General features: G+C 43.6%; 1 protein-coding gene and 1 long non-coding RNA gene across 5 annotated transcripts in view; one reads left to right on the top strand and one right to left on the bottom strand.

Moving 5' to 3' along the window:
• Positions 1-747: 747 nt before the first annotated feature.
• Kcnab1 (potassium voltage-gated channel subfamily A regulatory beta subunit 1) overlaps positions 748-26,023 on the bottom strand; it is a 456,882-nt gene continuing 431,606 nt past the window's right edge. For 3 of the 4 annotated variants that reach the window (XM_087621134.1, XM_087621137.1, XM_087621143.1), the window contains exons 9-14: positions 17,265-17,350; positions 16,696-16,816; positions 15,523-15,617; positions 8,445-8,565; positions 5,408-5,496; positions 753-2,470 (exon numbers count right to left, since the gene is read on the bottom strand). In XM_087621134.1, the coding sequence (XP_087477260.1) occupies positions 2,381-2,470; positions 5,408-5,496; positions 8,445-8,565; positions 15,523-15,617; positions 16,696-16,816; positions 17,265-17,350 (602 nt within the window). In that variant the 3' untranslated portion in view covers positions 753-2,380. Of the gene's footprint in view, positions 2,471-5,407; positions 5,497-8,444; positions 8,566-15,522; positions 15,618-16,695; positions 16,817-17,264; positions 17,351-26,023 lie in introns of all 4 variants that reach the window. The other variant, NM_017303.3, reaches the window with a different exon arrangement.
• Positions 7,160-12,920, top strand: LOC147996284 (uncharacterized). Its single transcript, XR_015675322.1, has 4 exons — positions 7,160-7,324; positions 9,191-9,283; positions 9,900-10,078; positions 10,177-12,920. It is a non-coding gene; the product is annotated as an uncharacterized LOC147996284 (long non-coding RNA).

Raw genomic sequence — 26,023 nt, 5'->3', positions numbered from 1 at the left:
CCTTAGGAGGGAATCCAGGCACAGCGTTTGGAGTTTGTATTTGTCCTGCTTGAGACCATATGACTCTGGCAGTATGTTCTTTGCCAAGGAGTTCTAAAGAGAAAATTAGTAATGAAACCTTTTTCATAAGAGTAAGACTGAAGTGTCTACCTTGGTAGGTAAGTGTAAGCTGGCTGCGTCCACAGCTAACCAGTATTGCTTACATTAGGTTTAAATCCGCAGCTTCTGTCAAGTGGGTTTGCGAAGCTTTAACCTTACCATGCAGTTTTCCAAAATCCACCGAAAAGGAAAGAAGTTTGCAAAACAGTTTTTAGTTTTCTTGTCAAGTGCAGTCCAAACTGGCCACAGACTTAAGACCCCTATCCCCTCAGTTTCTCAAGTGCTACAATTACAGGTGTGTACCAGCACTCAAAAGTTTGTAGCACAAGTCTGTCTTTTTTTTTTTTTTTCTCCCCCTTTTTCTTTTTTGTTGGGATGGTTGTGATTGAGAGAGGGTCTAGTATAGCTCAAGCTGAATTCTGGTTCCTTAGGATTCTGCTTCCCCAGAGATGGGAGTATGGGTGTGTTCTTCCCCTCCTTGTTTTGCCTGTTTTGGTCACTGTGACTTCTGTTAACCATTCAGTGCAGTATAGCTTTCTGTATTGGTTTAGGTGATGATTCTTTATTTCATGGTGACATTTTATTTGTATTTTCTATATGGGAGAATGTTTAGATCTTAAAGCCTTAAAATGAAAGACCCAAAAGATGTACTATGAGATTGCAGATGCCTTTATTACTCTAAGCAAATGAATTGATTTTCATTTAGACAGCACTCCACTCATTTATACATACAGTTCAGTGGATTAAATTTACAATGAATAGTTGGAAAGTTAATTCAGCTCCATCATTAATCAGATACTCATGGGTGAAACTTCCAAGTTGCCTACTGGAGTCTAGGTAGTAACAATCATGATTCTTGGTATCTTTCACTGATAGTTTAAGATGTACAACATGGTTATGTGGTACATGACTGAAAATTATTTTAAGTTCATATATTTCTTGTGTAAATCTTAAAGTGATGAAGAACTTGCTAACTAGATGAAGTAGGATGTTGTTCATCTATAGATAGACAAATAGAGTTAGAAAATGACCCAACCTTTACAGAAAACAAAACAACAACAAAAACCCTTTGTGTTTTATCCTTATTTACAGATACCCACACAGTATAGTCTTACAGTTCTTCTCAAGTGGGATAGTGAGGGGAATTAACCTGTAGAGGCAGGGCTAAGTATATCTCAGATTCTGAGTGCAAAGCTAAGCCCCTTTATTCCATGCAAAGAACTTTCATGCATACGGTGTAGTGTGTGGTACATTTAGAATCAGGAGCTTCTTGAATATTTTGCTTTTTCTTTGGGCAAGTTAATTCATCTAGCATGTGCTGAGGAATGAGAAAAACATTTTTCTTTTTACATTGTCTATGATTTGTTTTCATGTTAATAACTCTTCAGAAAATACCAAGCATTGTATAATAATGTCCCAGTGGTAAACTGACACTTCCCTTTCTGGGTATTTATAGGTTTAATTACAAAACTGAGCATGTATGTATTTTTAAAGCTCAAACATTTAAACTTAACAGAAATTGTGCCTACAAGCAATTGAACGTATATGCAGGTTTTAATAGAAAGTAAAAAAATGAACACAACATTTTATTTAAAGCTGTTTCCATAGCACTATAACCCTTTTATAAATTAGCATTGTGTATCTAGTAAAGATTGGGGTGGTCATGCCTTTATAACTCTATGTAAATGGATATGTTAGAACCCTGAGAGACACCCCACTTAAATTGTACAGGGCCAGGCAACAACATAACTTTCAAGGTAGTGAAAGTAAATACCTAGAAGTTTTATTTGAATTACAGATGACATAAAACTTGCTAGTGTGAATATGAAATATTAAAAAAAAAGTAAATTAATTCTGTTTGTTCTCCCAAGCAAGACTAAAGAGTGAGGCTATCCTGTTTCCTATGCAGGTCATACACTGTATCTTGTGAATTTTGTTCTTTTGAAAAAAATATATATGTACAGCCTTCTGAAGATAATAGATTCCCCTACCCCAATATTCTTTCCATTGCAAAAACATGAGGTACACAGACCAATGCCAGGAGAGGGGACCAGTCCAAGATAAGAAAATAGAATGGATTTTCTGGCTTGTGAATTTTCAGATGTGTTCAGAATTCAGGGTGCACAGTGGTAGCAACAGCAGAGAGACCTCAGAGAATCCTGGGACACTAGAGGTTGAGCAGCAAGCTGCTAAGTGATTGAAAAGAGTGGCTGGTAAGGCCGTTCTGCACCGCCTACCCACCAGGATTTACTCATGCAGCTTAAGTGGCTCATGCATTGCCTTAGGATCTATAGTCCTTTTTGCTGTAGGGCTTGTTGCGCAATATGTTATCAATCTCATTTACCACATGTGATGTCATCTTAGGGAGGACCTGAGGGGAGGGAGAGAAGCACAAAGCATGGTGTTAGGTCGAGCATTTGTCTTATGTAGTCAACATTAAGCAGTCATTTATACTTGTGATATGCTTGCAAGCCATAGCTGAAATGAAGGTTCTCCAACCCCCGCCCCCCCTCAGTGGACAAGCTTCGAGTCAGGGAATGTGTTTGTTGACTCAAGAAGTGAAGACATAAGTCTCAGGAATACAGAGCAGCTTTATCCTGCAGAAATTCAATATAAGCAATCTATGTTTTAATTTTTCTAGCGGGTAATTATGCTGGCTGTCTTTAAAATAGTATGATCAGTATATATTTATTACATTTATCTAGCTAACACATTTTTACTTAGTATCTATCACTTTAATGTGAAAAATTAGTATAGAAAATTAAGGTACTTTTGAGGGTAGTACTAAGTCCTTCAGATCCTGTGAATATACACTTAAGTACACACACACACACACACACACACACACACACGCACGCACACACACACACACACACACACACACACATACACACACACACACAAGTTGACAGCCATCATTCCTGTACTCGAATAGTCTCACATGGCTAGAAGTTGCAGCATTGGTTAGCACTGAGACTGGGAATAGATTTTCCAGCTGCTGCTTAGAACTGGTAAAGGATGTTTGCAGCTTAATAGGCCTCCCAGATAAATGCAACAGCATGTATGTCAACAGTGAAATGGAGTAGTACCAAGGACAGACTAGTGGAGATGGTTGGGACAAGGGAAAAGAAGCTGGAATGCTGGAATGTGTAGGGTAGCTTGAATGCCACGTTATAAGAAGTCAGACTTCATTCTCTAGGTTGTTGTGAAACCTAAGGCAGTGGTTCTCACCTTCCGATGCTGCATCCCTTTGCTTTAATTCCTCATGTGGTGACCCCCAACCATAAAGTTTTTTTTTTTTTTTACTATTTTGTAACTGTAATTTTGCTGTTATGAATTATAATGTAAATATCTGATATATAGGACATGTGATATGCAACCCCTTCGGGGGTTGTGACCCACAGGTTGAGAACTGCTACTCTAAGGACTTGCTTTCCCCCATCAGATACCAGGAAAGTTGAAGGATGAGTTGGGGGAGCCTGAAAGGTATCAGACGGTAAAAGTCACAGTCTAAGGGATAGTAAGACTTAACAAGGCCAGTGATAGTGGAATGGGAAAGGGGGACCTGGGGGTGGGGGTCAGTCTGAAGTAGGATGTGTGGTGGTGGGGGATCAGGGTGTGCACGTGGAACTCTGTAAAGCTGACTTGCATAGAGGCAGCTGCTCCTTCAGGGCGAGCGTTATACCATGAGACAAGGGACAAAGACTTGCTTTCTCCCTGGAATAGTCTGACTGTAGAGAGACTGGTGAGATGCAGTTAGGATGACCAGTTCTGAGGTTTGGGCCTCGCCCTTTGCTGCAGGGCTGCTGGCCGAGGTGACCCTGCCTCTACTCCAGGCTTGTCCTTAGCAGCCTGTGGGTTTGGCACAATAGGGCAGCTCCTGTGTCTGGGAAACTTGTGGTTCTGGTTGTTGTTTTTTTTTTCCCCTACCTGAAGTCAAAGGAGGAGTTTTGTTCTCCACTAGCTCTGGAGTGGCAGGTTCTAAATAGCTGAAGTTACTTGAGGACTAAATGCGATTGGAGTTCAAAAAGTGGATTTGGTGGAAATAAAATCCAGCAGGCTAGCCATGTGAAAGGAAAAATGCCACTGTCAAAACATGGATCAGCTAAAAACAGTGAAAATGAAAAAGCACTTGGATAAAATGTGAAATTCCAATCAATGTGTGTAGTGTTAAAGGAGCCATACTTCAGAGTTCTATGTGAAATCACTTCTGAAAACGCAGCAGATACTTTTCAGCGTCTTAAGCTGTTGTGCAGATTGAATGGGACTGTTCCAGTTGTACAGCCTTCCTGTTATGTTGCCTAAGGACTTGGTGGTGTAAGGGGAGGTTTGGCTAGGGATTTTTTTTGGGACTGGGGGTCATCGTGAAGGGCCTCCAGAACTAAGTTCTTGACAACGATGGAGGATTTTTGCAAGTTGGGTGGTGATTACTTTGGAGGTCAAGCATGGACCACTGCTAGTTTTGTGGGAGGGGAATCCTGAAGTGTTCTGGTGGCTGGAGATTAGAATACTGAGGTGGGGAGGAGGGAGAGATAGACAGAGCATGGTGGGGGTGGGGGGAACGTGTATACAAGAATGTGTATACACCTGTGCCACTGGCATATGTCATTGCTCATACTTACACACAGTCCTAGAGACCTTTCCTGTCTTTATGGTAGCCAGCATTCCACATTTTCTGTACATTTGCTGCCAATTCCAACAGTGTTTGGCCTCTCTAGATACCTAGTGTACTTTTCACCACATCCGGGGCTTCTATCACATCACGTCTAGACTGTTATGTGCTGGTGCTTGGAGTGAGGGAGAAGGGAAGTTTGGTAAGCCCTTGTGCTAGCAATGAGGCTTTCTGGGTAACATCCCTATTCTTTGCCTTTTGAGAAGAGAAATCCCATCCTGCTGCCGGCCAGAGCCTTGCTAGGGAGGGAATGCTTTGGGAATTAAAGTATTCTTTCCTCACCGCCCGGTAGTCTCCGGCAGCTATAACAACTTAGATCCGGGGTGCTGTTTCATTCCTGCCCCTGGCACGACTTCCTCTATAAACATCTCAGGCAGACAGTTACACATGAATTCATGCTTAGACCTATCAGTTGCGGTGTGACATTGGAGTGCACTGCCCCACACAGAGTGAACCACTGGGATTCGAGCGAGGAACTTGTTTGTTAAATAAGCAGAGGACAGCCCTGGTTCCATGTATAACGTAAGTGTGCTGTGCTTCTTACAGCGTTGTGTTTCCTGCTGCCTTGTCTAGGACACTGCCTGGAGACACACGGTGACAGTCCCTGGAGTTGGCTAGAGGGGCTGTAATACTTACCTGAATGGCACCAAGGTTTTCAATGAGTTGTTCAGGAGTGGATGATCCCAGCAGCACAGAGCTCACACCCTCGTTTCTCAGGCACCATGCTGGAAAGAGCAAAGCATTGGGTCAGGGTTATTGATATGCTTATAATTTGTGTGTGTGTGTGTGTGTGTGTGTGTGTGTGTGTGTGTGTGCATGCTTGTGTGTGCATGCGTGTACATGTGCATCTGTATGTAGGATAGAAGATACACTATTTTCTGGGCTTAAAAACTGAAGCAGCACCCTTCTTGTTCAGAAGTTTAATGGAGTCCATACATTTGAATAGTAGGTTTGTGGCTTTCTGGCTTTCTTGCATTTTGCTCCAACTACTAGAGTTCAACATAGTAATATATTGTTCATGAAAATACCCAACATTGCTCACCAAGTACTAATGTCTGGAATCTTGTTTCTGTCAGGCTCCCTTTCTGTCTTATACGTGGTATCACTTCCTCATCTGTCAACCCTTTGCACCGATTATCTCAGTTGCTTTTTTACTAACTCTCAGAGCCCCAGTCCTTCCTCTGCTTTAACAAATCCCATCCAAACTGAACCTCTGTTCTCTAATTGGGTCTAGTGGAGTAAACCTGGGACAACCATAGAATTTCATAGTCTGGCACCTCTTATGTCCCCTTTCCTTGCCATTTTGCCATCGGGCCTTAGCCAGTCTGACAAACCTCTTTGGTCCTTGATCATCCTTTCGTGTACCCTCCCAAGGTGCTGCTAGCTTTTCTTGTTTATTTGAGGCAGGGTTTCATGGAGCCAGGGTGCTGCTCTCCAACTTGCTATATGGCCTGAGATTTTCCTTCCTTTACCTCATGAGTGCTGGGATTACAGGCATGAACAACCGTGATCACACAGTCATTCTGCTGTTCTTGCTGAAACTGCAGAGTCTGCATTAAACATGCTCTTTAATTCTAAAGAAAGCATTAAGGTGTGTCGTAAGGTCCCTCAGGCATGTGCTGAGCCAGCTCTTCCTTCTTTACTCCCTCAGTGTGAGGGTGTTCACATCCTGCAGCCAGAGAGCAACCCTGGGAGTCTGTTCTACTCTGAGGCTTCAGGAGATCAACCGGGTCACTAGCCTGGGTACTAAGTGGCTTTACCCAATGAGCCATCTCTCCAAGCTTCATTTCCAGTTTTTTAGTACGGTTCACTGTAATTTTTTTTGAAGATTTTTTAAAAAATTTTTTATTGGGTATTTTATGTATTTATATTTCAAATATTATCCCCTTTCCCCTGCCCCTCCCCCTGCTTCTATGAAGACGCTCCCACTCCCTCCCACCCACCCACTCCCACCTCAACACCCTGGCATCCAGGCTTCTCCTATTGATGCCAGATAAGGCCATCCTCTGCTTCATGTGCAGCTGGAGCCACGGCTCCCTCCATGTGTACTCTTTGGTTGGTGGTTTAGTCCCTGGGAGATCTGGGGGCGTCTAGTTGGTTGATATTGTTGTTCTTCCTATGGTATTGCAAACCCCTTCTTGCTATAATTTTTAAACTTTTAACTTTAGTAGAGGCAAGCTATCAACAAATATTCTACTACTGTTTGCACAGACTTTACCACTGGCTGTTTATCTGTCTGGGTCAATGTATCCCATTTTGTTGTTGTTTTGTTGTTGTTGTTGTGTTTTGCTATTATTTGCTGCTGTTTCTTATTAGTATCCCCCCTCCTGGAATTAACACCTATTTTATTATTGCTTTCTCAGTTGACATGCTAATTCTAATAAATCATCTAGTGACATTTATATTCCTCATCGCATGTCCCTCACAGTATTGTTCGAAGCCTGGGTCAAAGAAGGTGAGACAATGAGTGTGAAGTACTCATAACATAGCGAGGCACCCGATCACCTGAAGTTTGAAGGCTTCTGTATTCAGTGTGGCAGTCATTAATCATGTGTGAGTACTGAGCCGCTGTTCAGGCTGAAGATGCCTCAGGAGTAAAATACATGTTGATTTTTGAAAACAGGTTGAAAAAGAGTATTTAAAAAGCCTAAGTAATTTTGTATATTATATATTGAAATGATAATTTGGGTGGTTTGTATTAAATAAAATGGATTATTAAAATGAGTTTCACTTCTATGTTTCATTTAAAGCCTTTTAAAAGTGTTTGTTTAGTTTGTATGAATGTATGCCATACGCCTTCAGGTGCCTGTGGAGGCCAGAAAAGGTATGTGGGTCCCCTGGAGTTAAACCACTGGACGTGAGTGTTGGGAATCAAACTCTGGTTCTCTGGAAGAGCAGAGAACACTCTTAACCACCAGCTCTCTCTCCAGCTCCTGCTTTTCTTTCTTAATATGGCCACTGGCAAATTTGAAAAGAACTAAGTAGTTCCCATTATGTTCTAATGGACAGTGCCAGTGCGTTTGTTTTTCGGGTGGCCGTGACCTTTCACGGACTACACAGCATGAGGAGAACAATTTTCACGGCTGTTGGAAAGGTTCCAGGGGAAGCTGCCCTTGCAGTGTCATCTTTCAGGGTGGCAGGAGCCAAGGGCCTCTGTGTAGCTCTGTTTCTCAGTCTCTCACCCACCCTGTCTTAGTACCAATGGGGGAGCCAGAAGAAGTGGGTGTCACTGTGTGTGACACAGTTTTAATTTATTTTTTATTAATTTTTAATATAATACATGTTTATCATTTCCCTCTGCCACAGGTCCTCCCAGGTCCTCCCTAGCTCTCTACCCATCCAACTTTGTTTTCTCTTTCTCCTTTCTCTCTCTCTCCCTGTTTTTCCCTCTTTCTCTCTTGTTCTCTCCACCTCTATGTGTGTTTTCACTGATATATTCTCATGACATTGTCTTATAAGGGAGAAAGGAAAGAAAAAATATTACAGCATATAGAAAATTCTGGGAAACCTTGAATAATTCTCTGTTGTGTGTACCAGCATTTGATGCTTCTGAGCTTAGCCTGTCCCTATGACAGGATGTGGATCAACCATAGAAAAGGTATGTGTTTTAGTAATATCAGCGAAAGCCTCCCCTTAGTCCAGAGCCAGTCTGTTATCCCCTCCCATTTCTTACCCACAGCCAGCTGAGGTAGTGTGCATCCCAGGCGTTCAGCAATTGGAGAGAGGTCTTTCAGCTTGTTTTGCTGTTTTCTCCCTTCTTCACTTACAATCCTTTCCTTCAACCACTGGTAGCACTGGAAATAATGATAACACAGATGTTAAATCAATAAAATATAAGAACCTCAAGTGAGGCTGGAGAGATGGCACTCATCAGTTAAAAGTGTTCACTGAGGGGCTGGGGATTTAGCTCAGTGGTAGAGCGCTTACCTAGGAAGCGCAAGGCCCTGGGTTCGGTCCCCAGCTCCGAAAAAAAGAACCAAAAAAAAAAAAAAAAAAAAAAAAAAGTGTTCACTGCTCTCTCAGTGGACCTAAGTTAGATTTCCAGCACCAACATCAGGCAGTTCACAACCACCTGTAACTCTAGATCCAGGGGGGTCTAATGCCCTCTTCTGGTTTCCAAGGGCCACCTGCTCTCATGTGGCACGCATGTATACCCATGTACATGAACGTAGGCCCAGCTTTCCATTCAGAGCTGGCTGCCACATTCTCTGCCCCCCAAATCATATTTTTGCATTATTCTTGTAACGTTCCTTCCTTTTGCCTTATTCCATCCTGTGATGGTTTGCATATGCTTGACCAAGAGAGTGGCACTATTAGAAGGTGTGGCCTTGTTGGAGGAAGTGTGTCACTGTTGGGGTGGGTTTGGAGACCCTCCTCCTAGCTGCCTGAGGATGCTCAGTCTGTTCTGGCTTCTTTCAGATGAAAATGTAGAACTCAGCTCCTCCTGCACCATGCCTGTTTGGAGGCTGCCATGCTCTCGCCTTGATGATAATGGACTGAACCTCTGAACCTGTAAGCCAGCCCCAATTAAATGTCCCTTATAAAACTTGCATTGCTCATGATGTCTGTTGACAGCAATAAAACCCTAACTATGACACATCTCAAATCTCACTGTTATTTTAAAATATTTTACATATGTGTATGTGCATGTGTATGAGGATGGCCTTGGAGGCCATAAGAGGATGTTATGTCTGTAAGAGCTGGAGTTACAGGCAGTTGAGAGCCACCCAGCATGGGTTCTGGGAACTCAATAGAGGTCCTCTGTAAGAGTAGCAAGTGTTCTTAATTACTGAGCAGCCATCTTTCACTTTCTAATATAATGATACAATAATTATAACAATTGGGGTTGGGGATTTAGCTCAGTGGTAGAGCGCTTGTCTAGGGAGCGCAAGGCCCTGGGTTCGGTACCCAGCTCCGAAAAAAAGAAAAAATAATAATTATAACAATTACAATAATAATATTATTATGGGAACTTTGTGTTGACTTCCTCTTGTGGTTCCTTTTAATGTCACAAATTAGAATCAATAGAGTATTTGTTTAAAGGACAATCCAGGAAACTACTCTTAAGTGAGTTTCCTTTCCTAAGTATGAAAATCCATTCAAGGTTTTCCACTGCCCTTCTTTGCAGAAGGATTTGCTCTTAAGGGAGATGGGACTTACATCTCTGATGTACAAGGCTAGCCCTGACCAGCAGCAGCCCCGGGGAAGGACTTCTCTTCCTTGCAGCCGTGGATCTGCACGTTCCCAGAGGGAGCAGGAAGCTCCACATTGGCAGTTGGCTACAGCGACTCCTCCCGCACGATTTCAGTAGGCTGCTGGCTTTTGTTTTATTAAGTATTTTCTCATTGCCAAAGAAAAGGATAACCACATTATGTTTTATTGTGATTTTTGAAATAATTTTACAGATGTGAAATGCAGAAGGGCAAGGTGCCCCAGTTCTGTCTGCTCCTAGATATAAAAGGCTTATGGGCTGGCTCCTCGCTTGGGACTTTGCTTGGGGAAATGGCCAAGGCGTTCCCAGCTTCAGCCTTGAGAAGTCTCCGATTCTTCCAGAGGAAAGGCGCCTGAAGTGACATCTGCAGAGATGACAGCTGGTGCCGATGGTGATAGGTGGGTGGCTCTGAGCTACAAGCCATGACCAGGGCACTGCCTATGTCAGATATCCCTGCATAGCTGCAGATGCCTTGAGTAGGAGAATATCATCACCTTACTTCACTTTCATGATCTCTCAGGAGAAGCAATATCTCTGAATAGGTCTCAAACACAAAATGAGAAAGTAGTAGGCAAACGCTTTCCAACACTTTTAAAAAGTGAGTTCCTGAGATTTCAATATGTAGCAGGCATTAAGAATATTTGGTTTGTTTATTCTATTTTCGAAATATATGTAACAAATTCTTTTTCTTAAGATTGGTATATAATCCGTGTGTGTGTGTGTGTGTGTGTGTGTGTGATGCACCTACATCAACCATATTAGACTTGTAAAATAAGGAGGATTGGCCTGGAGAGATGGCTCAGAAGGTACACTGCTTGCTTCACAAGATGGAAGACTGGTGTTTGGATCCCCAGCACCGTGCAGAACCAGGGATAACGGGGATAACAGTATGTGTCTGTAACGGCAGCACTTCTGCAGTTTCATGAAAAGGGCGGCAGAGACAGGTGAATTCCAGAAACCCGTGCGCCCGCCAGCCTGACGTGTGTAGCAGTCAGCAACAAAAAAAGACACCCTTTCTTACACTATGGAAGGTGAAGCCTGACGTCTGAGTTTGTCTTCTGACCACTACATATGCACAGTGGGATGTGTGTGCCCACACGTATATAACATCAACATTTACTTATTGAATTCCTCTCCTCTGACTTTCAATACTGAAAATTTCACTGTTGGCTTATCAATGGAATATATAAGGAGCTAGAGTTTTAAGAAATATAGTGTTTTCACTACTTTTCTAATACCAAAGGAAACAGGGTTTTTTTTTTTTTTTATTAAAGCAACAGCTTTAATTTCTGTTCAAATAGAAACGTGCTAACAGTGGGAAGAGATGAAGTATAGTTAAATATTATTAAATATGAAAGTGACCCTGTATTTTGTAGGAAGGGTGGTGGCGAACATGGTTGCCACTCTGGATGGCACAGTGCTGTGGGTCTGTTGCTCCATAGTGCATCCCTTCACATGAGTTTCTCTGTGGATGTCTCTTGAGATACTTCTCGAACATCATGGTTATCCACCTTGGGCCATGTATTCACAGTGACCAGCAGAGAGTCCAGTACTGAGTAGATAGTAATATTTCCCAGGGTACTAACTAATTGTTAAGATTTGTTTGATCTCATGTTTAGGGTTATTACAATCATTCTTAATTTATTGAATCATGTGCCTAGGTTAGAGAGTATCAGTTTTTGTTTTAGAATCATCCACAAGTCATTTTCTAGGAACGTAAGTGTTTGGCAGCTGAGCGACCTTCCTGCTTTGATGATTTCATCACGTCATATTTGTAGCACGTTCTTTTTACCTAACGAAGTCATGTAATATGGCTGAATGATCAATGTTTTCTCTTTGGCTGCTGTTGTTGGTCTCACAGGTTGATTACTGTCTAACGTTGGTCATTCTTTTCTGGTCTGAAGCTGGCAAAGAAAAGATCTCTTTTCTTCTAGGACATATTCTCTTAAGGGTGTAGGCTTGTGGCTATCTGTTTTCCTGCTCTAACTTCATTGTCAAGATCCAAGTAGTGGAAGAAAATGGCACATTCATATTAGAGGTAAGTAGAGGAGACAGAGGACGAATACTGTCCAGTCCATAGACAGGTCTACTGAGCCCAGGCCCACTCTAGAATTGTCTTTGTGACAGTAGAGTTCTTAGAATGAGATTGTTCACATTGAGGTCTGGTAGTGGCAGCCAGAGAACTTGAAGCCCGTGTAAGAAATGTTGATGGAGTAAATAGAAGCACATACAACTCAGTAGTTGTATTAAGCTTTGTTCTTAAGGCTAGGATGTGAGGACCACAGGAGAGTGGAAACCCTTGGAAGCAGAGGAGAGTGTGCATTGCACTTGGGTGGGAGGTGCAGTAGCATGGGATTGTAGACACAAGGACAGAAAAGTAGACTTGACTTAGATTCCAAGAGGATTTGGGATTTATCCTGTAAGCAGTAACTGAGAAGTTATGATAGCATTTTAAAATGGGTTTTTAGAAGGACAACTGGCCACAAGGGTTGACTGTTGAGAAGAGGGAGGAAATGAAAGCATCCAAGTTCAGTCCTGCAGTAAACCTGGGAAGGGAAGAGGAAGACCTACATTAGGACTGTGCGTGGGTGGACCTGAGTGGCAGGGATGTGGTCTGGGGAATTTGGATGGAGCCTGGCTAGGTGGGGAGGATGAATAGGAAGAGGTAGCAATCTGACATCTGGATGGCTAGATCTTGGGCAGAGGCATTGCTGCTGTTAAGGAGGGTTAAATATGAGCAGAGGGTATGTGAGCGTAGATTCCATTAGGCTTGACAAATAGCCATGGGGCGTCTAGACTGGAAGCAGTGCTTTGCTTTCCAACAGAGCAGCCAGAGCTGATGGCAGTGTAAGAGGAATGGGGCCAACCAGAAGAGGTTGCCCAGAAAATTCCCCGGCTAATCTTGCTCACTGTAAGAGCCCTGGAGAGCCATTAAAAGAAGAAGAAGAAGAAAAAAAAAAAAAAGATTGACTTTTCACTTGTAGTTCAGTATAGCAGACACAAAATGTTAGCATTTCAGTGACGTAATAGCAGACAGTTCTGTGAGCTATTTTTAGGCTGTATTAAAAGTTGCCGCTGTATCTTTCCACTTGCCTTAATTTTTCTACTAGCTCTATAACTTAGTGTGGAGGGTGCTATGCTATTTGCTTCTTTCATCTTCATTTTTATTTTTCCCTTCGGTTGTTCTGCTTAAGTAGCTTTCCCCAGAGCAGACATGTTGCTCTGGAAACACTTGGTTGATAGAGCCGAGCCTGGAGAATTTGTGCCGCCTGCAGCCTTTCGCTCAGACAGGTTCTAAGTGGTTGCCGTTAACGTTCCAGTAGCACTTGATTTGACTGACTTCATGGAAGCCACTCAAACATTTACCCAGTTACTTTTGAGCTCAGCCACAGCCAAACATTTCGAATGTTCTCCCTAGCCACTTTCTGCTCTTGTTAGTATGTTTGTGGAAGTTTTCCATCAGTGTATGAGCTTTTTATCAAATAGTGACAGAGGCATACCGACCGGACACAGCACAGCTACAGTGTCCCTTTGAGGACCTGGGTGTGAAAGGAAACAGATGTCTTCAGGGAAAGATAATTCACTGACATCAGGAGGCCTGGGTTCTCATGGCAGCTTTATCTGTTGGAGTTTATGGTCTTAATGTTGTTTAATGTCCTCGGGCTTCATTTAATTCCTGCATCCAGCAAAGCCTGCCTCTTGCAGGATTATGCTGAGGACAAATAGCCCGCATATGTGAAGTGCTTTGAATTTTTTGGGAAGCCTGTGAAAGAGTACACAGATGGTCTTCCAGCTTAGAATTGTTTGACTTAGGGTTTTCTTACTGATATGCAAGAAGTGTATCAATACAATCTCCGTTTTTCACTTTCAGTACAATGTCCAACAGATTACATGCGATAGCCTACTCATCAGTATAAAAAGAATTGGTTTTAGATGATTTGGCTGTCTTTTATTTTTGTTTTTTCAAGATAAGGTTAGGCTAAGCTATGTTATTTATATGTTAGCCATATTAAATGCATTTTTGACAGGGCATTTTGAGTTTCTAATGTGTTTGTCTGGGTATTACCCCATCGTAAGTAGAAGAGTGTTTATACAGCAATTTTAGCTTAGCCACAACTATTGCTACCCATCTGTGTCTATGTCTCATGGTGAGGATAAAAGGAAGGAAAACAAAACTCATAGCTCACTGCTGGGCACATGGTAGATGCCAAGTAAAGACACAATTCTCAACATTCCTTTTGCTTACGGCCCTTTTTTTTCCCTTCCTCTTTGCCACATCCCTGCCTAAGATGCCTTTTTTCCTCATGGACTTGTTTAGTGTCTGTTCTGAATGACCTTCAGTTTTCAGGAACAAGATCTCATTAAATATTCTGAGATAACTGTGCTTTGATAATTAAAAAATGAGAACACTGTCATGTCAGCATGCTTTGGGGGCTATTTATATCTTGTGATTTTAGAGAACAAACACGCCAAAAGCTCAACTCTTATAGATGGAAAGGAGAGTAAAATCCTAGAGCCTTGAGAAGGTTCTAGCTAGGGAGGTGTTGGTGGTCAGCTGTCTCCTCCCATCGTGTCGTGTGCACCCCACCCCCAACTACACTGGGAAATGTCTGGGCTTGGCTTGGGTTCTGCTAGTTCACTGCAGGCTGGAGACTGGGTTGAGCATATACTTTCTCTTAAGATGACTTTGGCTTGTCTGAATTTTTAAGATTCCTGTATTCTTTCTCCCTAGATACTACAGAGTAATTTGTGATTCTAATGTTGTAAAACATTCTCTCAAGCTTTTAAAACACAGGCATCTTGTTGTCAATAAGGAAAGATGTTTGTAGTGCTCCCCACTGAGGTAACCATCAGGAAGGGGCCTAAGATGGGACTGAGCTATGAGAAGCGAACGTATCCCAAGTATGTGATACAACCAAACAAAAATGCCATTAGGAAACCTACCATGTGTACAACGCATGGCTAAAAAAGTAAAATAAAAGCCTCACTGGGCAGAGTGGAGGCTGGTGATGTCATGTTCTGTATCTGTCTCTGGAGCTCCCCCCCCCCCTTTTTCCCCTGTCTCCAAAGGCGTGTAAGCCAATCTCAAGCTATACCTAGCTCATTTTGTTTACCTCAAATGGGTTAAGCCCTTACAGCTTAAGTATTGTTTTCTAAAGAACAGGAAAATTAAATCCTCTTACATAGAAAAGGGATTTTAAATTCTGTCACTTCTAGACAAGGAACAAAATGCCCTGTTAGCAGAAGAATAAGTAAGAGTGTAGGGGACTTGCATCTGCAAGTCAACTAGGTCATTGGACACGGTCTTCCCGTCCCCAGAGACTCTGTGCAGGCCGATTATGAGGAGCTGACTGATGCCTGGCCAGCAGCAGAGACCTCGGCAGGGCTGAGGGGGCCCTGCCAAGGTCATGGCTGGCCAGGGCCACAGTGTGCTCAAGCCGGGAAGCCCTGGGCTGCTGCCCTGCTCCTTCTAGTTCATCTTCTTCCTCCACTCCCACCTTCCCCACACACATCTTTTTCTAGAAGTTGAGGAAAATACCTTCAGTGAAGCTCTAGAACTTTCTGGCACCCCATTTCCATATTTTCCTGAAATAATTCCACAAGCAAGTGGAGACCATGTCATTGCACCAACCCCTGTAGGGAGAAAAAAAAAATCAGCAAGAATACACAATCAGAACCTTGTTTATGCCAAGTAGGACTAAAAGTGAGGGCGTATTTAAACAGCTCTGTCAGTCCTGGAGGAAAACTGACCAGATAAATGAGTTAATACCAGCATCCATCTTTCCATTACACTTAGGACTTACAAATTGTGCCTCGTTCTTTTAGAGACCAATTAAACATGCACTGTCTGTCCCTGGGAGTGAGTCGTAAGTGAACCTGGAAATGTGACTTGTTCATGATCTCTTTGTGGCCAGTTTATTGACCGAGAGATAAGAGCTTTTCCTTTCGAAGGAAGCCGGTACTCCACTTACCACTCCATTTCTGGTGCTACCAGGTACCCAGCACAGCCTAGCACAGAGCAGATGCCTGGTCCGTGATTGAATCAGTATCAGCTATTGTTGAGCGTGGATTGTTTTTAATCCAGCATTTTCCTATTATTTTTAGTAATCTCTAAAAACCGCTTTGGTATATAAACCTGAAAAAAAATGTGGCTTACTGATGTTTCTAATATCCAAAGTTCTTGTGTTTATATTGTTTATATATCCTCACCCCCAGGCACTGCTTTCATACAAACAAATTGTACCTGACTTGCTGTTGTTGAGTTTGTCCTGTCTTACCCAGCCTCGGGCACAGCACAAGAGACAGACGTGGATATCTATGTGATTGTGAACGCTTTCTCAGCCTGTTCATGGATGTACGTGTAGGCTAGAAGAAGCACTATGCAAACCGAGTTTATCTACTGGATCCTGATTGTGTGCATCTATGCAAATCAAGTTTATCCATGCCATCCTCTCTGTGTGAGCATTTTTTTGAACACCTGTTGGGCGTATATATTACAGTCAATTTACGACTCTGTGACTGTTATCCTAGTACTTTGTAGACTAACTGTGGACCTACCTGATCCTGCCACCATCTCTGAGATGCATAGCCCTTGTCATCTCTATCTTGTAGTAATTGGGGACATTTGGGAAGACATATTCCTAGCACCCCATGTCCCCAGCCGTTGATTGTCATATTGTGAAGAATGATCAGATGTGATTGTGAAGATTACCTATTTTATGGTAGAGCTCTGGCAGCTGGACCTCCACCTTTTCTCTCTGGAAAAGATGATACTCAGCTTGCTCACAGACAGGCGGGATCATGTTGAACTGCCGCGCGACAGAGTAGGCTTCCTAGGGGCAGAGGAAAGTGTAGCTAAGTTTATTCTGATGAGCATTGGAGCTTCGTTTTCACCGGGGATCTTCATTTCAGTGGGTTGAATAAGAAGCAAGGAGGTAAGTCAAATCCATGCCAAGTTATGGCCGTAAATATCACCAAGAGAGGCACCAAATGTGGGGAATACTCTATTCACATATCTCATTAGCTCTGAAATTCTCTCTGCCCTTTTGCCCGTGCTGAAACATGGCATTTCCCATTTGCAGATCTGGCCCTTGTGTTCTAAACTGCTGGGCTCCAGCCCTCACTCACAGCCATCTCCTTAAGGACAGGGCTGATGCTAGAATTCTAATGGCATGGTCTTGGGAGAAAAGTCTGCAGAAGATGCAGACTTAAACATGGTACCTGAACATGGTACATAATGGCAAGGTGCCCGGAAACCATAAAAAATGGACACTAGCTCACCATGATCTCCATCGCGCTCCACCTCGAGGTGCCCCAGTACATTGCCATGCCTTGGTTGATCACGTGCGTCATGGCTCGAACGATTTCTACAGAAGCGCAAAGAGTGTTTCATGAACTCAGCTACTTTACAGAGTTGTGTTTCCCCCTCGTCTTTCCAGAATTTAGAATTTTTCTTTTTTCTCCCCCCCCATCTTTATTAAATTGGGTATTTCTTATTTACATTTCAAATGTTATTCCCTTTCCCAGTTTCCAGGCCAGCTTCCCCTTAACTCCTCTCCCTCCCCTTCAGAATTTAGAATTTTAATGTGATCATTTGATTACTATAATTACTCTCCGCCCTGGTGACAACATTCACCATCAGTGGTTTGGAAGCTTGACAGTTCTCTTAGGTAAACTGACACTCATTTTCAGTTTTCAGAAATATTCAACAGTATTAAACATGTAATGACCATTGCAGGTTCTTCCTTTACTAGTATAGCATCCCTTGATGGTTCTTGTTCTGATAAACGAAGCTGAGTGGCTGGTTCACAAAGTGATCAGGGAGGGAAGGCATTTGTCATGACTGTAGAATGTCGAGTCACAGAGGATGAACGAACGGCCTGTTTCTTCTGCATGGTGGATTTGCAGAGCCGTTCCTTTCCCTCAATAGCCATTTAATAGAGATGACTCAATAACTCTAGCAGCAAGATAAACATATAAAGTGCAGAACAAACAGCTGAGGCCACAGGGGCTCAAAGCCCACTTTGACACACCCTGTCCTTGGCCACTTTGAACCCAACATTGTTCTAGGACACCCATGTAATTGATCTCACCAGGGCCTGCTGGTGGGCCCACCCAGTTTCCACATCTGCCTCTTTTCAGCTTAACATCACATTTCCTCTCCCCAGAGGGTGGAGCTCAGCTAGTCCTCTTGGCACCAGCCAGATGAGACATAGAACTAGGAGGCATGAGGAGTTTCAAGTTCAAGTTAGCAAAACCCTCCAAAGCTTACACAAAGCAGGTTAACCACACCCCTGGGATGCCAGATTCCTGGATGTATTTCAAAGGTCAAAGTCTTGGGCTGTTTTGTTCCCAGTAATACCTCAAGATTAAATGTCCTTTAGCAGGGAATTCTCAACGTAGAACTGGGGTAGATATGTTCTTTTCTCATTTTTCTTTTTTCTCCTTTCCCTGCCTCATCTCTTCCTCTCTTCCTTCGTGCTTGTTCTTTGAGGCAGAGTGTCACTGTGTTACTTGTCTGGATTGGAATTCACCTATGTAGGACAGGCTGTTCTTGAATTTGCAGCAATCCTCCAGTCTCTGACTCCCGAGTGCTATGATTACAACTGTATGCCACTGTTCCTGGCTTGGAGTAGATGTAGCCTTATTTGTATTTAAGTTGATAGCGGGTAGGATTTGGATCGAAGGAGCCAAGGTCAGGGTCTTACCATCTTCGTTATTTGGCTTACATGTATTGTTTTAAGGTTTCCTTGGTTGGTTTGTTTTGAATACAGGGAATGTTTTTATTCACTACCGTCTAACAAAGAATTTGGTTTATTAGCTAAACACTTCCTTTTCTTGTGATCATGTATCTTATCAAAGCACCTACCTGTAAGGTTTATTTATCCTTTGTTAAATAAATGTGATAAAAATGTAAGAAACCTTCCCTTCTTTAAAGAGTGTACAAATGGGGATGGTAAAGGTTTCTGGAAATTGAGGCCATTTTTTTTGCATCTTTGCCCTAAATTAGCCACCTGCACCATTGCAACAAGTTCCTTCCTGTCCCTTCCTGTTTCTCCCCAAGCTGGGAGCTCCTCCAGTCACTATGCTCTTTAGGTACCTGTTGCTTTGGGAGCTGGACATGCCGAGGTGTGCCAGATGTGTTGGTATCACTGAAGGTGTTCACAGAGAGCAAGATGAATTTGAAGGCCGTCTGTTCTCTACAGACAGGGTGAAGAAGACAGAGAGGCCCTGTGGCCAAGCTATGTGACGTTACAGAAGCCTGTACCAGAGCAGTTAAAGCGGAAATTGTGAGTCTTCCAAGACGCATTCATTTACTTGTTGAACACATTTGGTGTAAAATTCCTAGACTTGGGGAGTTTAGGATTCGGTGGCAAGGATGGAGAAATAAAGAAGTGATTATAAAATATGAATATTATAGAAAAACATGAGCAGATCCAGGTAGGAAATGAAAGAGAAGATCTACTGAGTTAGGGCTAGGAATGTCCCACTTCCTGTCATGTATTATGTTGAAGCATTGAAACAAGTTAACTGGACTAAGCCTGGGAGAATAGCATTGTAGGATGATAGACACATGTGCAGACCCTGCAGGCAGGACAGTGAATTCCAGGGAAAGGACGGCAGGTAGCAGAAGTCCAGCACGGAAGGGCAGGAGAGAGATAATGTTGCCAGAGGACAACGAACCAAACTGTATGGAAAAGGTGGGTTGTTGCCATTTTTAGGCGAGGGAATGAGAGACATCTCATTGCAGTTTGCTTCTCAGAAGGCCATCCCTGCCTGTGTTGTGAAGAATCAGTGGAAGAGGAAGCCCTGGAGTACAGGCCTCTGGGAACCATCTGTCATGTTGCAAGGGTGGCCTGCAGTTGGGTTTTGGTAATTAAGACTGAGTGTGCTACCTAGTGGGCAAGAAGGAATCAAGGTCTTCTCCCAGATATCTGACTGTTTGTAGCGAAGACAGAAATGGTAGAAAACCTTTGTTTGTTAGGAACTGGAGGGGATGTGGAGCTGAAGTGGCCGGATACTTGAGATAATGAGTGGCCGCTGCTGGACACTGGTGTGTGTGGACTGCTGCTTACTGTCTGCGCTAAGTCATAGCAGTGGACGTCTGAAGAGAAAAGGAGAGTTTTCCATTGCCAGCTTCTAGGCAGAGAGAGGACCCTGTGCAGTCAGCTGACTGACCAGGAGCCAGAGGGGAGGGACATTTTAGAGCCAAGAACAGAGGGTGCTTCAAGGAGGCCCACAGGGTGGAGCACAAGGTACGATCACGTCAGATGCTGCAGAAGTGTCTGCTAGAACACACACACACACACACACACACACACACACACACGCACGCACGCACGCACGCACGCACGCACGCGCACGCACGCACACGCACGCACACGCACGCGCACGCACACACGCACGCACACGCACACATGCACACGCACGCACACACACGCACACACGCACACGCACACGCACGCACACACACACACACACGCACGTGCACGCACACGCACGCACACGTGCACGCACACACACGCACACGCACGCACACGCACACGCACGCACGCGCACGCGCACGCGCACGCGCACACGCACACGCACACGCACACGCACACACACACACACTATAGAGCACGATGAGAGCCATTTTAGTGTCACTGAAAGACCCAGGCCAGGCTGGCGTGACGGAAGAATGGAGGGCAGGCAGGTTTGGAGACAACCTGCACAACTCTTCCACCAGGTTTTCAAAGGAAAGAAGCACAGAAAGCACTAATCCAAGGAATGGCGGGAGAGTTATAGTCAAAGATGGAGAGCTGAGAGACTGTCTGGGTACCGCTCGGGATGACCTAGAAGAAGGGTATCCCTGATGAGACCCTATGTGAGACTGGGAAGAGAGGAGAGAGAGGGAGGAGGCAGGTGCTTGGGGCTGGGAACACTCACCAAGGACCAGCCCAGCTGGGTTTGTGGAACTCAGTGGGAGACGGGGTCTTGTTTGATGTTATCTTCTCAATGGACAGTGACGGTGTAAAGGGTGTGGTGTGAGGTGTGGCAGAGGTGCACAGCCTTTACTTGCTGGCTACGCCTTCTTTCTGTTGTGTGTGGCTCTGAGGAGAGGGCAGGGAGGAAGGGGGGAAGGGGACACTGGGAGTTCTTGTCTGTGGAGGAGGTTATTTAAAAAGAAAATCCCCAGAATTTAGCTAACAAACAAGAAAGTCACCTTTTTGGTGACTCAGGTGGAATTTTACATGGTTTTTCGTAGTACTAACTTGTGGACACTAGAGGGCAGCATTGTTGAAAGAAAAAATCCTACCACATTTTACTTGTGAATTATGGAAATTCATTTTATTTATCTATTTTGACCTTGATAGAGAAATCTAAGTGTAAGATTTTAAAATAAAAGCGATTTTTATTGTTTGCTTATCTATTTATTTGTGTGTGTGTGTGCTTGTGCCATAGTAGCTGGTGGAGGTCATAGGTCAGTTCTCCCCTTCTACCATGGGCGTCCTGTGGAACGTGCAGTAAGCACCTTTATCTACTGAGCCATCTTGACAGCTCATGCATTTAAAGGTGTATAATATCAAAACATTGATTCTTAGTGGAGAAAGGACAATAGAATGAATATTTAAGGTGCTGTGTTCATACTCTGAGAAAGAACACTCTGGAAATGTGGTAAAGTCTGCCTCCCCAGGACTGATCCTGGTTCTCCCTGTCCAGATGTTTCTAGAAGCCTCAGCCCTTGCTGTTCTCAGCTCTGCCTGTACCCTAAAATCAACCCCACCCACCATCCCTAAGACCGAGCTCTTAAATACTGCCCATGCAGAATGCTACACTGAAGGTCTAATATGTTAGTCATGCTGAGGCCCTGGAGTGAGTATTTTAGAAACTTGGTCTAGTCTATTCTCATACATGGCCTGCAGTAAGAAGCCCTTAACTTGTACCTCTGGTCTCAAGGTGCGGTGTCTAGGCAACAGCTGTAGTAGCAGCCAGGAACTTATTACAAATCTAGAGTCCTAAGACTAATGGACTGCAAAATCATGTGGCCGAGTCTGTCTGCCCCCTGAGGTTGAGCACCACTCACTCTACGCTTCCCAAGCAAGCCATCTCAGCGTTGAAGTCCTCCATGCCCCTCTTCCACATTCTCCCAATCAATGCTTCATGCTTGCCTTAGTACTTATGTGAGGGGATAGGAAGATGAACACACGTGCACACCCATGCACACCCACGCACTGACATGGATCTGATCATGAGAATCTGATAGAGCTACCTGGTTCTGACTCTCAGCTTCCTTTAACGAGACTTTATGCTCCCTCCCCTCTTCTTCTCATTTTCTTCTTCCCTCCCTTTTCATTTTCTCCCTTCTGTCTCCGAATAGAGTCTATGTAGCTCAGCCTGGCCTAGAACTTGCTAGGTAGGTAGCCCAGGCTGGCTTCAAGTTTGTAGTCGTCCTGGCTCAGTTTTCTGAGTACATGGATTAATAGATATGCATCTGTAATTACAGATATGCCTGGCTTATGCATGTCTGTCTGTCTGTCTGTCTGTCTATCTATCTATCTATCTATCTATCTATCTACCTACCTACCTATCTACCTACCTACCTATCATCTATCTAAATGGCCACAAGATTTTGTTAGACCTTCCCAACCATTCTCAGGTTGAAATCAACCTTCTTTAACCTGATGTTTCTCCCTGGGGCTCCGAGGCCTCAGGGAGCTGACCTTAATAAATCCTTCAGGTCAGGCTTGCTCTCCAGGTATCTTATTTCCATCTGTAACACTAAGGGGCCATCTACCCTATATAATTTGTTTGAGAGCCTGTATGTAGATGATTTGAAGCACCAATGTTAGCTGCCCAGCCAGTGAGTGGAATGTGGCCTCAGTTCCTCCACAAAAGCCTGGCTCCCACAATTTAGTACGTTCTTCTTTCAATGATGTAGTTCATCTGTGTTTAAAATATGCATTTCATGCCAAAGGGATTGGTACAGATACTTGGAGTAAAAAGTTTTGGATGATAAATTTTTAATTTTGGAATCAGACCTCACATAAAGAACACAGCTTACAAACCCTGCCTCCATCACCTTCTACTGAATAAGAAATGGCCTGGATACCTTGAGAGTTATGAGCAGATAATAAGATCGTATGAACAATAAAGCATGAGGGATAAGGACATCAATGTGTAGCAATTAGTGTTTAGATCAAATGCTGTTACTCAAGTGAATCTGGGCATGAGCCAGAAGTCTGAGAGACTGCACTGCAGTTTCCTTTGGCTGGAGGTGAGGAAACAGAGTGGGAGGCCACCGTATTTGGGCAGGACTAGAAGCTTGCTTGCAAAGTGCTGGGAGAAAATCCAAACTTACTGTGCTCAGTACTAATTTTCTGTATATTTCCCAAGCTTTATGTAAATGTGTAATTTATTTTTGTAATGGAAAAAGAAAACTCATCAACTAGGAGAGGCTCCGTTTAAATACTCTGTGTTTAACTAAATGCTGCCATTTAGAACTAGAAAGTGTTTGAACATTGGCAGTGTTACATGCCTTGAGTTTTATGGTTTCAGAGGTGCTTCTTTTTTTAAAAAATATTATTTTATTTATTTATAATTCACTGTTGCCCCTCCCCTCCTTCCTGGTCCTCTTTCTCACAGTTCCTCATCCCATTCCTCTTCTCCCTTGTCTCTGAGAGGGTGCTCCACCCCCACCAGGCCTCAAATCTCTCTGGAGGATTAGGTACATCTTCTCCCACTGAGGCCAGCCCAGGTAGTCCTCTGCTGTATATGTGTGTGGGGTGGGGGTTGAGAGGGTTTGGAGCAGACTCTGTATGCTGTCTGGTTAGTGGCTCAGTTTCTGGGAGCTCACTGGGTTCCAGATTAGTTGAGACTGCTGGCCTTCCTGTGGGGTCATCCTCCCCTTCAGCTTCAATTCTTCCCTGAATTCAACCATAGGGGTCCCCGACTTCAGACCAATGGTTGGCTGTGAGTATCTGTATCTGTCTCAGTCAGCTGCTGGTAGGGCCTCTCAGAGGACAGCCATGCTAGGCTCCTGTCTGTAAGCACATCATAGCATCAGTGATAGTGTCAGGCCTTGGTCCGCCCCCCCCCCCCCCATGAGATCTATCCCAAGTTGGGCCAGTCACTGGACCACACTTCTTTCAGTCTCTTTTCCATTTTTATCCCTGCAGTTCATTTAGACAGGAGGAATTCTGGGTCAGAAATTTTGACTGTGAGTTGGTAAAACTGTCCCTTCACTTAAGGCTCTGTCTATCTACTAGAAGTGGACTCTCCAAGTTCCCTCTCCCCAGTGTTTGGTCCCATATTGTCCTGGGAGTCTCTCACCTCCTGGGTCTCTGGTACTTTCTGGAGGGTCTCCCCATCTCCCACCCCTTGGGGCTGCATATTCTCATTAATTCTCCTGACCCTCTGGACTTCTTTCCTGTCCTCCCCACCCCCATCCCTGAGCTTGTTCCCCTTTTCCCTTCCCCCTCCCCTCTCCCACCCAGGTCTCTCTCCCTCTGTCAGAAGCACTTCTATAAGAGGCAAGGGTTCAATTTTTTTTTTCTGAAATTTTCAACTTTTTCTCAGAGTTATACCTCTTTATATATATGCATTATACATTATAGGCCAAGATGTGTGTCTGAGGGAGACTATGCATCTGAGGGAGTTTAAAGCCAAAAAACCAAGACGGGGTAATGGGTGAGGAGGAAGGAGAGGATACAGGCAGGAGAACAGGAATCATGAAAGAGGACAGAAAACTATGTGTTTCTATTTGTAACTGGTCTCAGGACTGTGCTTTATGTGCTGGATGTGTGAATTTAACTTTTTTATGTATGGAAGTAGCAAGAGTCATTTTGCATTCTAACATAATCCAGCATGAGTTAATCCTTTGAGGCAGTGGATGTGGAAGTCAGCGCTTTCTTTTTAATTCCATGGACTATTAGTGGAGTAGGAAGTAGGCCCAAGCAGCAGTCACTGGCTATAGCTGTTCCATCAACCTACTTAGAAAAATGAATTTTTAAAACAAGTGTTTTGGGAGAGGGATTTTATAGCCTGTAGTTTCCCTTCCATTTAAAACTACCTTAAGGGGTGACTAGGAGGGGCAATGAGCAGAATGTAAAGTGAAAAAGTTAAAAGTAAATTTAAAAAAATTAAAAAATTATTTAACAATATAGACATAGTGTACCTTTAAAAGTCTCACAGTCTTTAAATTTGAGTACCTTAAAATCTTACTTCTTTAAAAAATATACAAAGTCTTGGGGCTAGAGAAATGGCTCAGTGGTTAAAACCACTTGTTGCTCTTGTAGAAGACCCAGGTTCAGATCCCACCACTCATGTGGCAACTTCCAACTGTTGTTACTCTAGTCGTAGAGAGTCTGACGTCCTCCTCTGGCCTCTTCGGTTACCCCTCCCATAGATTAAAAAAAAAAACTACCTTAAATCATTATATTAAAGTGCAAATGTAAGTTGTATTGCTATAAATAAAATAAAGTATGATTTTAAAGAAAAGAGGCAAGGCTTAGGGAGAGACTGACCCTTGCAGAAGTGGAAGAACTAGTTTTCATTAGAGTTGTTAGGAACACAGACAGAAAATGTAAATCTAGAACTGGACACAGTTTTAACTTCAAACCAGTTGTTTTTTTTTCTCTGTTTTCTTGTTAAACTCCAGAAGCCAATGCTTGTGGTTTCCTTGAGATTTCTCCTTGGATTTGTATGAGTTTATCATCTTCTGGACTGCAGAGATGCCTCTGCCCCTCAGCTCACAGCTTGGAACGAGAAGGCTGGCCTTTCTCACAGGATTGGAACCTGCTCAGAAGTAGAGCAAGGTGTGCCCAGCACCGGCCCCAACTACCAGCATAAGAGCTGTTGGTTGACCTAGGAGAATCTGGCTCCACCTTGCAGGGCACACACAGGATTCAGGAGACCCTAACCTTGGCCTCCTATCTAGACCTCGCTTCGGTGTAGAACAGACTGATAATAATTAAGCGGTGTGTAATCTTTGTAATGACTATTTAAGTCAGTAATATTTTACCCTCATTTTACCGATGCAGAACCAGGGATGCAGAAAA

This window comes from Rattus norvegicus, chromosome 2, assembly GCF_021556685.1.
Source record: "Rattus norvegicus strain SHRSP/BbbUtx chromosome 2, alternate assembly SHRSP_T2T, whole genome shotgun sequence".
NCBI classification, from domain to species: Eukaryota; Metazoa; Chordata; class Mammalia; order Rodentia; family Muridae; genus Rattus; species Rattus norvegicus.
This window is presented reverse-complemented; position numbering and strand designations above follow the sequence as displayed.